Source organism: Salvelinus alpinus, chromosome 24 (genome assembly GCF_045679555.1).
Source record: "Salvelinus alpinus chromosome 24, SLU_Salpinus.1, whole genome shotgun sequence".
In the NCBI taxonomy this organism is placed as follows: Eukaryota; Metazoa; Chordata; class Actinopteri; order Salmoniformes; family Salmonidae; genus Salvelinus; species Salvelinus alpinus.
Genome location: NC_092109.1, coordinates 42,659,439 through 42,673,174, shown reverse-complemented (window position 1 = coordinate 42,673,174; position 13,736 = coordinate 42,659,439). Strand labels below are relative to the sequence as shown.

Sequence of the window (13,736 nt, the reverse complement as noted above, 5' to 3'; positions counted from 1 at the left end):
AAAGTATTTTAATGTGGCTTTAAACTTCTTTATCTGACAGTGTATTGTCTTCTTCTGTGTGTGTGTGTGGTGCGTGTGTAGGAGCGTTGTTTGCGTGCTTGGCATGCCTGGACAGTGTGAGCATCAGTGTGGCGATAGCTGTGTTCAGTAGTCTCTACGCTGCCACGGTAAACTGGTACCCTGGATTCTGCTTCCTGTTGTCTGCTGGACTCTGTGTCATCCCCTTGGCAATGCTAGCGTGAGTATTATCTACTACTATACCGCCCCTATACTGCCCCTATACTACCCCTGTACTACCTCTATACTACCTCTGTACTACCCCTATACTAGCTCTGTACTACCCCTATACTACCCCTATACTACCCCTGTACTACCCCTATACTACCCCTGTACTACCCCTATACTACCCCTGTACTACCCCTATACTACCCCTATACTAGCTCTGTACTACCTCTGTACTACCCCTGTGCTACCCCTGTACTACCCCTATACTACCCCTGTACTACCCCTGTACTACCCCTATACTACCCCTATACTAACCCTATACTACCCCTGTACTACCCCTATACTACCCCTATACTACCCCTATACTACCCCTATACTACCCCTATACTAACCCTATACTACCCCTATACTACCCCTATACTACCCCTATACTAACCCTGTACTACCCCTATACTACCCCTATACTACCCCTGTACTAACCCTGTACTAACCCTGTACTACCCCTATACTACCCCTATACTAACCTTATACTACCCCTATACTACCCCTATACTAACCTTATACTACCCCTATACTACCCCTGTACTACCCCTATACTACCCCTATACTACCCCTGTACTACCCCTGTACTACCCCTATACTACCCCTGTACTACCCCTATACTACCCCTGTACTACCCCTATACTACCCCTATACTACCCCTATACTAACCCTATACTAACCTTATACTACCCCTATACTACCCCTATACTAACCTTATACTACCCCTATACTACCCCTATACTACCCCTATACTACCCCTGTACTACCCCTATACTACCCCTATACTACCCCTATACTACCCCTGTACTACCCCTATACTACCCCTGTAATACCCCTATACTACCCCTGTACTACCCCTATACTACCCCTATACTACCCCTATACTAACCCTATACTAACCTTATACTACCCCTATACTACCCCTATACTAACCTTATACTACCCCTATACTACCCCTATACTAACCTTATACTACCCCTATACTACCCCTGTACTACCCCTATACTACCCCTATACTAACCTTATACTACCCCTATACTACCCCTATACTACCCCTGTACTACCCCTGTACTACCCCTGTACTACCCCTGTACTACCCCTGTACTACCTCTGTACTACCCCTATGCTAACCCTATGCTACCCCTATGCTAACCCTATGCTACCCCTGTGCTACCCATGTACTACCCCTGTACTACCCCTGTACTACCCCTATACTACCCCTGTACTACCCCTATACTACCCCTGTACTACCCCTATACTACCCCTGTACTACCCCTATACTACCCCTGTACTACCCCTATACTACCCCTGTACTACCCCTATACTACCCCTGTACTACCCCTATACTACCCCTGTACTACCCCTATACTACCCCTGTACTACCCCTATACTACCCCTGTACTACCCCTATACTACCCCTATACTACCCATGTACTACCCCTGTACTACCCCTATACTACCCCTGTACTACCCCTATACTACCCCTATACTACCCCTGTACTACCCCTATACTACCCCTATACTACCCCTGTACTACCTCTGTACTACCCCTATGCTACCCATGTACTACCCCTGTACTACCCCTATACTACCCCTGTACTACCCCTATACTACCCCTGTACTAACCCTGTACTAACCCTGTACTACCCCTATAGTACCCCTATACTAACCCTATACTACCCCTGTGCTACCCCTATAGTACCCCTATACTAACCCTGTACTACCCCTGTACTACCCCTATACTACCCCTGTACTACCCCTATACTACCCCTGTACTACCCCTATACTACCCCTATTCTACCCCTGTACTACCCCTATACTACCCCTTTACTACCCCTGTACTACCTCTGTACTACCCCTATGCTACCCATGTACTACCCCTATACTACCCCTATAGTACCCCTGTACTACCCCTATACTACCCCTGTACTAACCCTATACTACCCCTGTACTACCCCTATACTACCCCTGTACTACCCCTGTACTACCCCTATAGTACCCCTGTACTACCCCTGTACTACCCCTATACTACCCCTGTACTACCCCTATAGTACCCCTGTACTACCCCTATAGTACCCCTGTACTACCCCTGTACTACCCCTGTACTACCCCTATACTACCCCTGTACTACCCCTATAGTACCCCTGTACTACCCCTATAGTACCCCTGTACTACCCCTATACTACCCCTGTACTACCCCTATACTACCCCTATACTACCCCTATGCTACCCCTGTACTACCCCTATACTACCCCTATACTACCCCTGTACTACCCCTACACTACCCCTGTACTACCCCTATACTACCCCTATGCTACACCTATACTACCCCTGTACTACCCCTATAGTACCCCTGTACTACCCCTATAGTACCCCTGTACTACCCCTATAGTACCCCTGTACTACCCCTATACTACCCATGTACTACCCCTATACTACCCCTGTACTACCCCTATAGTACCCCTGTACTAACCCTATACTACCCCTGTACTACCCCTGTACTACCCCTATACTACCCCTGTACTACCCCTATACTACCCCTGTACTACCCCTATACTACCCCTGTACTACCCCTATACTACCCCTGTACTACCCCTATACTAACCCTGTACTACCCCTGTACTACCCCTGTACTACCCCTGTACTACCCCTATACTACCCCTGTACTAACCCTGTACTAACCCTGTACTACCCCTATAGTACCCCTATACTAACCCTATACTACCCCTGTGCTACCCCTATACTACCACTATACTACCACTATACTACCCCTGTACTACCCCTATACTACCCCTATACTACCCCTGTACTACCCCTGTACTACCCCTATGCTACCCATGTACTACCCCTGTACTACCCCTATACTACCCCTGTACTACCCCTATACTACCCCTGTACTAACCCTGTACTAACCCTGTACTACCCCTATAGTACCCCTATACTAACCCTATACTACCCCTGTGCTACCCCTATAGTACCCCTATACTAACCCTATACTACCCCTGTACTACCCCTATACTACCCCTGTACTACCCCTATACTACCCCTGTACTACCCCTATACTACCCCTATTCTACCCCTGTACTACCCCTATACTACCCCTTTACTACCCCTGTACTACCTCTGTACTACCCCTATGCTACCCATGTACTACCCCTATACTACCCCTATAGTACCCCTATAGTACCCCTATACTAACCCTATACTACCCCTGTACTACCCCTGTACTACCCCTATACTACCCCTGTACTACCCCTGTACTACCTCTGTACTACCCCTATACTAACCCTATACTACCCCTGTACTACCCCTATACTACCCCTGTACTACCCCTGTACTACCCCTATAGTACCCCTGTACTACCCCTGTACTACCCCTATACTACCCCTGTACTACCCCTATAGTACCCCTGTACTACCCCTATAGTACCCCTGTACTACCCCTGTACTACCCCTGTACTACCCCTATACTACCCCTGTACTACCCCTATAGTACCCCTGTACTACCCCTATAGTACCCCTGTACTACCCCTATACTACCCCTGTACTACCCCTATACTACCCCTATACTACCCCTATGCTACCCCTGTACTACCCCTATACTACCCCTATGCTACCCCTGTACTACCCCTACACTACCCCTGTACTACCCCTATACTACCCCTATGCTACACCTATACTACCCCTGTACTACCCCTATAGTACCCCTGTACTACCCCTATAGTACCCCTGTACTACCCCTATAGTACCCCTGTACTACCCCTATAGTACCCCTGTACTACCCCTATACTACCCCTGTACTACCCCTATACTACCCCTGTACTACCCCTATAGTACCCCTGTACTAACCCTATACTACCCCTGTACTACCCCTGTACTACCCCTGTACTACCCCTATACTACCCCTGTACTACCCCTATACTACCCCTGTACTACCCCTATACTACCCCTGTACTACCCCTATACTAACCCTGTACTACCCCTGTACTACCCCTATACTACCCCTATACTACCCCTGTACTACCCCTATACTACCCCTGTACTAACCCTGTACTAACCCTGTACTACCCCTATAGTACCCCTATACTAACCCTATACTACCCCTGTGCTACCCCTATAGTACCCCTATACTAACCCTGTACTACCCCTGTACTACCCCTGTACTACCCCTATACTACCCCTGTACTACCCCTATAGTACCCCTATACTACCCCTGTACTACCCCTGTACTACCCCTGTACTACCCCTATAGTACCCCTATACTACCCCTGTACTACCCCTGTACTACCCCTGTACTACCCCTATACTACCCCTGTACTACCCCTGTACTACCCCTGTACTACCCCTATACTACCCCTGTACTACCCCTATAATACCCCTATACTAACCCTATACTACCCCTGTACTACCCCTGTACTACCCCTATACTACCCCTGTACTACCCCTATACTACCCCTGTACTACCCCTATAGTACCCCTATACTAACCCTATACTACCCCTGTACTACCCCTGTACTACCCCTATACTACCCCTGTACTACCTCTGTACTACCCCTATACTACCCCTGTACTAACCCTATACTACCCCTATGCTACCCCTGTACTACCCCTATACTACCCCTGTACTAACCCTGTACTACCCCTGTACTACCCCTGTACTACCCCTATAGTACCCCTGTACTACCCCTGTACTACCCCTATAGTACCCCTGTACTACCCCTATACTACCCCTGTACTACCCCTGTACTACCCCTATGCTACCCCTGTACTACCCCTATACTACCCCTATGCCACCCCTGTACTACCCCTATACTACCCCTATACTACCCCTATGCTACACCTATACTACCCCTGTACTACCCCTATACTAACCCTATACTACCCCTGTGCTACCCCTATAGTACCCCTATACTAACCCTATACTACCCCTGTACTACCCCTGTACTACCCCTATACTACCCCTGTACTACCCCTATACTACCCCTATTCTACCCCTGTACTACCCCTATACTACCCCTTTACTACCCCTGTACTACCTCTGTACTACCCCTATGCTACCCATGTACTACCCCTATACTACCCCTATAGTACCCCTATAGTACCCCTATACTAACCCTATACTACCCCTGTACTACCCCTGTACTACCCCTATACTACCCCTGTACTACCCCTGTACTACCTCTGTACTACCCCTATACTAACCCTATACTACCCCTGTACTACCCCTATACTACCCCTGTACTACCCCTGTACTACCCCTGTACTACCCCTGTACTACCCCTATAGTACCCCTGTACTACCCCTGTACTACCCCTATACTACCCCTGTACTACCCCTATAGTACCCCTGTACTACCCCTATAGTACCCCTGTACTACCCCTGTACTACCCCTGTACTACCCCTGTACTACCCCTATACTACCCCTGTACTACCCCTATAGTACCCCTGTACTACCCCTATAGTACCCCTGTACTACCCCTATACTACCCCTGTACTACCCCTATACTACCCCTATACTACCCCTATGCTACCCCTGTACTACCCCTATACTACCCCTATGCTACCCCTGTACTACCCCTACACTACCCCTGTACTACCCCTATACTACCCCTATGCTACACCTATACTACCCCTGTACTACCCCTATAGTACCCCTGTACTACCCCTATAGTACCCCTGTACTACCCCTATAGTACCCCTGTACTACCCCTATACTACCCATGTACTACCCCTATACTACCCCTGTACTACCCCTATAATACCCCTGTACTAACCCTATACTACCCCTGTACTACCCCTGTACTACCCCTATACTACCCCTGTACTACCCCTATACTACCCCTGTACTACCCCTATACTACCCCTGTACTACCCCTATACTACCCCTGTACTACCCCTATACTAACCCTGTACTACCCCTGTACTACCCCTATACTACCCCTGTACTACCCCTATACTACCCCTGTACTAACCCTGTACTAACCCTGTACTACCCCTATAGTACCCCTATACTAACCCTATACTACCCCTGTGCTACCCCTATACTACCACTATACTACCCCTGTACTACCCCTATACTACCCCTATACTACCCCTGTACTACCTCTGTACTACCCCTATGCTACCCATGTACTACCCCTGTACTACCCCTATACTACCCCTGTACTACCCCTATACTACCCCTGTACTAACCCTGTACTAACCCTGTACTACCCCTATAGTACCCCTATACTAACCCTATACTACCCCTGTGCTACCCCTATAGTACCCCTATACTAACCCTATACTACCCCTGTACTACCCCTATACTACCCCTGTACTACCCCTATACTACCCCTGTACTACCCCTATACTACCCCTATTCTACCCCTGTACTACCCCTATACTACCCCTTTACTACCCCTGTACTACCTCTGTACTACCCCTATGCTACCCATGTACTACCCCTATACTACCCCTATAGTACCCCTATAGTACCCCTATACTAACCCTATACTACCCCTGTACTACCCCTGTACTACCCCTATACTACCCCTGTACTACCCCTCTACTACCTCTGTACTACCCCTATACTAACCCTATACTACCCCTGTACTACCCCTATACTACCCCTGTACTACCCCTGTACTACCCCTATAGTACCCCTGTACTACCCCTGTACTACCCCTATACTACCCCTGTACTACCCCTATAGTACCCCTGTACTACCCCTATAGTACCCCTGTACTACCCCTGTACTACCCCTGTACTACCCCTATACTACCCCTGTACTACCCCTATAGTATCCCTGTACTACCCCTATAGTACCCCTGTACTACCCCTGTACTACCCCTATACTACCCCTATGCTACCCCTGTACTACCCCTATACTACCCCTATGCTACCCCTGTACTACCCCTACACTACCCCTGTACTACCCCTATACTACCCCTATGCTACACCTATACTACCCCTGTACTACCCCTATAGTACCCCTGTACTACCCCTATAGTACCCCTGTACTACCCCTATACTACCCCTGTACTACCCCTATACTACCCCTGTACTACCCCTATAGTACCCCTGTACTAACCCTATACTACCCCTGTACTACCCCTGTACTACCCCTGTACTACCCCTATACTACCCCTGTACTACCCCTATACTACCCCTGTACTACCCCTATACTACCCCTGTACTACCCCTATACTAACCCTGTACTACCCCTGTACTACCCCTATACTACCCCTATACTACCCCTGTACTACCCCTATACTACCCCTGTACTAACCCTGTACTAACCCTGTACTACCCCTATAGTACCCCTATACTAACCCTATACTACCCCTGTGCTACCCCTATAGTACCCCTATACTAACCCTGTACTACCCCTGTACTACCCCTGTACTACCCCTATACTACCCCTGTACTACCCCTATAGTACCCCTATACTACCCCTGTACTACCCCTGTACTACCCCTGTACTACCCCTATAGTACCCCTATACTACCCCTGTACTACCCCTGTACTACCCCTGTACTACCCCTATACTACCCCTGTACTACCCCTGTACTACCCCTGTACTACCCCTATACTACCCCTGTACTACCCCTATAGTACCCCTATACTAACCCTATACTACCCCTATACTACCCCTGTACTACCCCTATACTACCCCTGTACTACCCCTATACTACCCCTGTACTACCCCTATAGTACCCCTATACTAACCCTATACTACCCCTGTACTACCCCTGTACTACCCCTATACTACCCCTGTACTACCTCTGTACTACCCCTATACTACCCCTGTACTAACCCTATACTACCCCTATGCTACCCCTGTACTACCCCTATACTACCCCTGTACTAACCCTGTACTACCCCTGTACTACCCCTGTACTACCCCTGTACTACCCCTATAGTACCCCTGTACTACCCCTGTACTACCCCTATAGTACCCCTGTACTACCCCTATACTACCCCTGTACTACCCCTATACTACCCCTGTACTACCCCTATGCTACCCCTGTACTACCCCTATACTACCCCTATGCCACCCCTGTACTACCCCTATACTACCCCTATACTACCCCTATGCTACACCTATACTACCCCTGTACTACCCCTATACTACCCCTGTACTACCCCTATAGTACCCCTGTACTACCCCTATAGTACCCCTGTACTAACCCTATACTACCCCTGTACTACCCCTATACTACCCCTATACTACCCCTGTACTACCCCTATGCTAACCCTATGCTACCCCTGTACTACCCCTATGCTACCCCTATGCTACCCATGTACTACCCCTGTACTACCCCTGTACTACCCCTATACTACCCCTATACTACCCCTATACTACCCCTGTACTACCCCTATACTACCCCTGTACTACCCCTATACTACCCCTGTACTACCCCTATACTACCCCTGTACTACCCCTATACTACCCCTGTACTACCCCTGTACTACCCCTATACTACCCCTGTACTACCCCTATACTACCCCTGTACTACCCCTATACTACCCCTATACTACCCCTGTACTACCTCTGTACTACCCCTATGCTACCCATGTACTACCCCTATACTACCCCTATACTACCCCTATACTACTACCCCTGTACTACCCCTATGCTAACCCTATGCTACCCCTGTACTACCCCTATGCTACCCCTATGCTACCCATGTACTACCCCTGTACTACCCCTGTACTACCCCTATACTACCCCTATACTACCCCTATACTACCCCTATACTACCCCTGTACTACCCCTATAGTACCCCTATACTACCCCTGTACTACCCCTGTACTACCCCTGTACTACCCCTATAGTACCCCTATACTACCCCTGTACTACCCCTATACTACCCCTATACTACCCCTGTACTACCCCTGTACTACCCCTATACTACCCCTGTACTACCCCTATAGTACCCCTATACTAACCCTATACTACCCCTGTACTACCCCTGTACTACCCCTATACTACCCCTGTACTACCCCTGTACTACCCCTATACTACCCCTGTACTACCCCTATAGTACCCCTATACTAACCCTATACTACCCCTGTACTACCCCTGTACTACCCCTATAGTACCCCTGTACTACCCCTGTACTACCCCTATACTACCCCTGTACTACCCCTATAGTACCCCTGTACTACCCCTATAGTACCCCTGTACTACCCCTATACTACCCCTGTACTACCCCTGTACTACCCCTGTACTACCCCTATGCTACCCCTGTACTACCCCTATACTACCCCTATGCTACCCCTGTACTACCCCTATACTACCCCTATGCTACACCTATACTACCCCTGTACTACCCCTATACTACCCCTGTACTACCCCTATAGTACCCCTGTACTACCCCTATAGTACCCCTGTACTAACCCTATACTACCCCTGTACTACCCCTATACTACCCCTATACTACCCCTGTACTACCCCTATACTACCCCTATACTACCCCTATGCTACCCCTGTACTACCCCTATACTACCCCTATACTACCCCTATACTACCCCTATGCTACACCTATACTACCCCTATACTACCCCTGTACTACCCCTATAGTACCCCTGTACTACCCCTATAGTACCCCTGTACTAACCCTATACTACCCCTGTACTACCCCTGTACTACCCCTATACTACCCCTATGCTACCCCTATACTACCCCTGTACTACCCCTATACTACCCCTATGCTACCCCTGTACTACCCCTATACTACCCCTATACTACCCCTGTACTACCCCTATACTACCCCTATGCTACCCCTGTACTACCCCTATACTACCCCTATACTACCCCTGTACTACCCCTATACTACCCCTATGCTACCCCTGTACTGCCACCAAACTCTCTGTTAACTCTGCTTAGTAAACTTCCATGATAGGATGTTACTCCCAGTCACCAGTCACATGACTGAACAGTACCGCATCAGGTATCAGCAACATTAGTGAACATACAGGTTTTGAGTTGACATGTGACCAATGAGTAAGGTGAGATGTTTGATTTTCATCCTGACATGAAATCTTACCTGACCCAGACACGGCTGTAATGTTATCTAGTATTTACGGTTTGCGAGGAGATAGCGAGGGGATAGCGAGGGGATAGCGAGGGGACAGGGAGGGGATAGCGAGGAGATAGCGAGGGGATAGCGAGGGGATAGCGAGGGGATAGCGAGGAGATAGCGAGGGGATAGCGAGGGGACAGGGAGGGGATAGCGAGGGGACAGGGAGGGGATAGCGAGGAGATAGCGAGGGGATAGCGAGGGGATAGCGAGGAGATAGCGAGGGGACAGGGAGGGGATAGCGAGGGGACAGGGAGGGGATAGCGAGGAGATAGCGAGGGGATAGCGAGGGGACAGGGAGGGGATAGCGAGGGGACAGGGAGGGGATAGCGAGGAGATAGCGAGGGGATAGCGAGGGGACAGGGAGGGGATAGCGAGCGAGGGGATAGCGAGGAGATAGCGAGGGGATAGCGAGGGGACAGGGAGGGGATAGCGAGGAGATAGCGAGGGGATAGCGAGGGGATATTGAGGGGATAGCGAGGAGATAGCGAGGGGACAGGGAGGGGATAGCGAGGGGACAGGGAGGGGATAGCGAGGAGATAGCGAGGGGATAGCGAGGAGATAGCGAGGGGACAGGGAGGGGATAGCGAGGGGACAGGGAGGGGATAGCGAGGAGATAGCGAGGGGATAGCGAGGGGACAGGGAGGGGATAGCGAGGGGACAGGGAGGGGACAGCGAGGAGATAGCGAGGGGATAGCGAGGGGACATGGAGGGGATAGCGAGGAGATAGCGAGGGGATAGCGAGGGGATAGCGAGGAGATAGCGAGGGGACAGGGAGGGGATAGCGAGGAGATAGCGAGGGGATAGCGAGGGGACAGGGAGGGGATAGCGAGGAGATAGCGAGGGGATAGCGAGGAGATAGCGAGGAGATAGCGAGGAGATAGCGAGGGGATAGCGAGGGGATAGCGAGGGGACAGGGAGGGGATAGCGAGGGGACAGGGAGGGGATAGCGAGGGGATAGCGAGGGGACAGGAGGGGACGTGGACTGGGCCAGTTTTAGCCTCGTTGTTTTAACTTTAGGGTGGTTTGATTTGCTCATAATTATCATTAAAATAATGGCCCGCTGTGGTAGAAATGCCTGAGATTATTTTTTGGGTCCCGGTCTGCCACTACCCATGACCACCTCTCTCTCTCTTCTGTGTGTAATGCACAGTACCAGTCAAATTTTTGGACACACCTACTCATTCAAGGGTTTTTCTTTATTTGTACTATTTTCTACATTGTATAATAATTATAGTGAAGACATCAACACTATGAAATAACACATATGGAATCATGTAGTAACCAGAAAAGTGTTAAACACTTTAAGTAGCCACCCTTTGTCTAGATGACAGCTTTGTACACTTCACACTTTTAGGCATTTCATTAGACAGGTGTGTCATTGGACAGGTGTGTCATTGCTTAGGTACTATCCCGTCACTATGACCTCCCTGTCCCCTCCCTGTCCACTCCCTGTCCCCTCCCTGTCCCCTCCCTGTCCCCTCCTTGTCCCCTCCCTGTCCCCTCCTTGTCCCCTCCCTGTCCACTCCCTGTCCCCTCCCTGTCCCCTCCTTGTCCCCTCCCTGTCCACTCCCTGTCCCCTCCCTGTCCCCTCCTTGTCCCCTCCCTGTCCCCTCCCTGTCCCCTCCCTGTCCCCTCCCTATCCCCTCCCTGTCCCCTCCCTATCCCCTCCCTATCCCCTCCCTGTCCCCTCTCTATCCCCTCCCTGTCCCCTCTCTGTCCCCTCCCTGTCCCCTCCCTATCCCCTCCCTGTCCCCTCTCTATCCCCCCCCCTGTCCCCTCGCTATCCCCTCCCTGTCCCCTCTCTATCCCATCCCTGTTCCCTCCCTGTCCCCTCGCTATCTCCTCGCTATCTCCTCGCTATCCCCTCCCTGTCCCCTCGCTATCCCCTCCCTGTCCCCTCCCTATCCCATCCCTGTTCCCTCCCTGTCCCCTCGCTATCTCCTCGCTATCTCCTCGCTATCCCCTCCCTGTCCCCTCGCTATCCCCTCATTTCCTTATATATCTTTTCTTTCTTATTTGCTAATCTTTTCTTACTTTATAACTCTGCAATGTTGGTTCAGGGCTTGTCAGTAAGCATTTCACGGTAAAGTCTACACCTGTTGTATTCGGCGCATGTGACAAATAAAATTGGGTTTGATTTGTCTCTCTCTGTCTCTCTGTCTCTGTGTCCTCCAGGGGTGTGGGGCTGCTGGGAGTGGAAGAAGGTAAAGAGGCCAAGGAGACGGAGGCCCTCATCCCTGGAGAGGAAGGTCTCGCTGGGGACGAGAACGACAATCCTCCCCTCACCTGAGACTGGAGTCCCGGAGTGGGAAGACAGGAAACTGGTGCACTTTTCTCTTTTCTCTCTCTGTGTCAACGTCTGTTCTGACAGACAGAGCTACACTCTTAATCCTCTGAGTATAAAGCCATCGGAGAGATAGGATTACCTCAGGTCAACTGCTCTGCTATAAAGCCCTTTCGGAAATATGCAATATTAGCACGTGTGTCACCTATTTACAACCTTGGAAGTACTTTCATTAATAAGCATGGCCAGAAACATTTTTAAAGGAAATACAATGTGTGAATATGTGCCATGTTTAACTATGTTTTTAAAAAAGTATATACAGTGGGGAGAACAAGTATTTGATACACTGCCGATTTTGCAGGTTTTCCTACTTACAAAGCATGTAGAGGTCTGTAATTTTTATCATAGGTACACTTCAACTGTGAGAGACGGAATCTAAAACAAAAATCCAGAAAATCACATTGTATGATTTTTAAGTAATTAATTAGCATTTTATTGCATGACATAAGTATTTGATACATCAGAAAAGCAGAACTTAATATTTGGTACAGAAACCTTTGTTTGCAATTACAGAGATCATACGTTTCCTGTAGTTCTTGACCAGGTTTGCACACACTGCAGCAGGGATTTTGGCCCACTCCTCCATACAGACCTTCTCCAGATCCTTCAGGTTTCTGGGCTGTCGCTGGGCATCACGGACTTTCAGCTCCCTCCAAAGATTTTCTATTGGGTTCAGGTCTGGAGACTGGCTAGGCCACTCCAGGACCTTGAGATGCTTCTTATGGAGCCACTCCTTAGTTGCCCTGGCTGTGTGTTTCGGGTCGTTGTCATGCTGGAAGACCCAGCCACGACCCATCTTCAATGCTCTTACTGAGGGAAGGAGGTTGTTGGCCAAGATCTCGCGATACATGGCCCCATCCATCCTCCCCTCAATACGGTGCAGTCGTCCTGTCCCCTTTACAGAAAAGCATCCCCAAAGAATGATGTTTCCACCTCCATGCTTCACGGTTGGGATGGTGATCTTGGGGATGTACTCATTCTTCTTCTTCCTCCAAACACGGCGAGTGGAGTTTAGACCAAAAAGCTCTATTTTTGTCTCAACAGACCACATGACCT

At 49.8% G+C, this 13,736-nt stretch overlaps 1 protein-coding gene across 2 annotated transcripts in view; it reads left to right on the top strand.

Annotated features, from left to right (window-relative positions):
• Window positions 1-12,923, top strand: part of LOC139552853 (lysosomal proton-coupled steroid conjugate and bile acid symporter SLC46A3) — a 40,007-nt gene extending 27,084 nt beyond the window's left edge. For both annotated transcript variants that reach the window (XM_071364950.1, XM_071364951.1), the window contains exons 5-6: window positions 82-238; window positions 12,512-12,923. In XM_071364950.1, the coding sequence (XP_071221051.1) occupies window positions 82-238; window positions 12,512-12,626 (272 nt within the window). In that variant the 3' untranslated portion in view covers window positions 12,627-12,923. The remainder of the gene's footprint in view (window positions 1-81; window positions 239-12,511) is intronic.
• The last annotated feature ends 813 nt before the right edge of the window (window positions 12,924-13,736 follow it).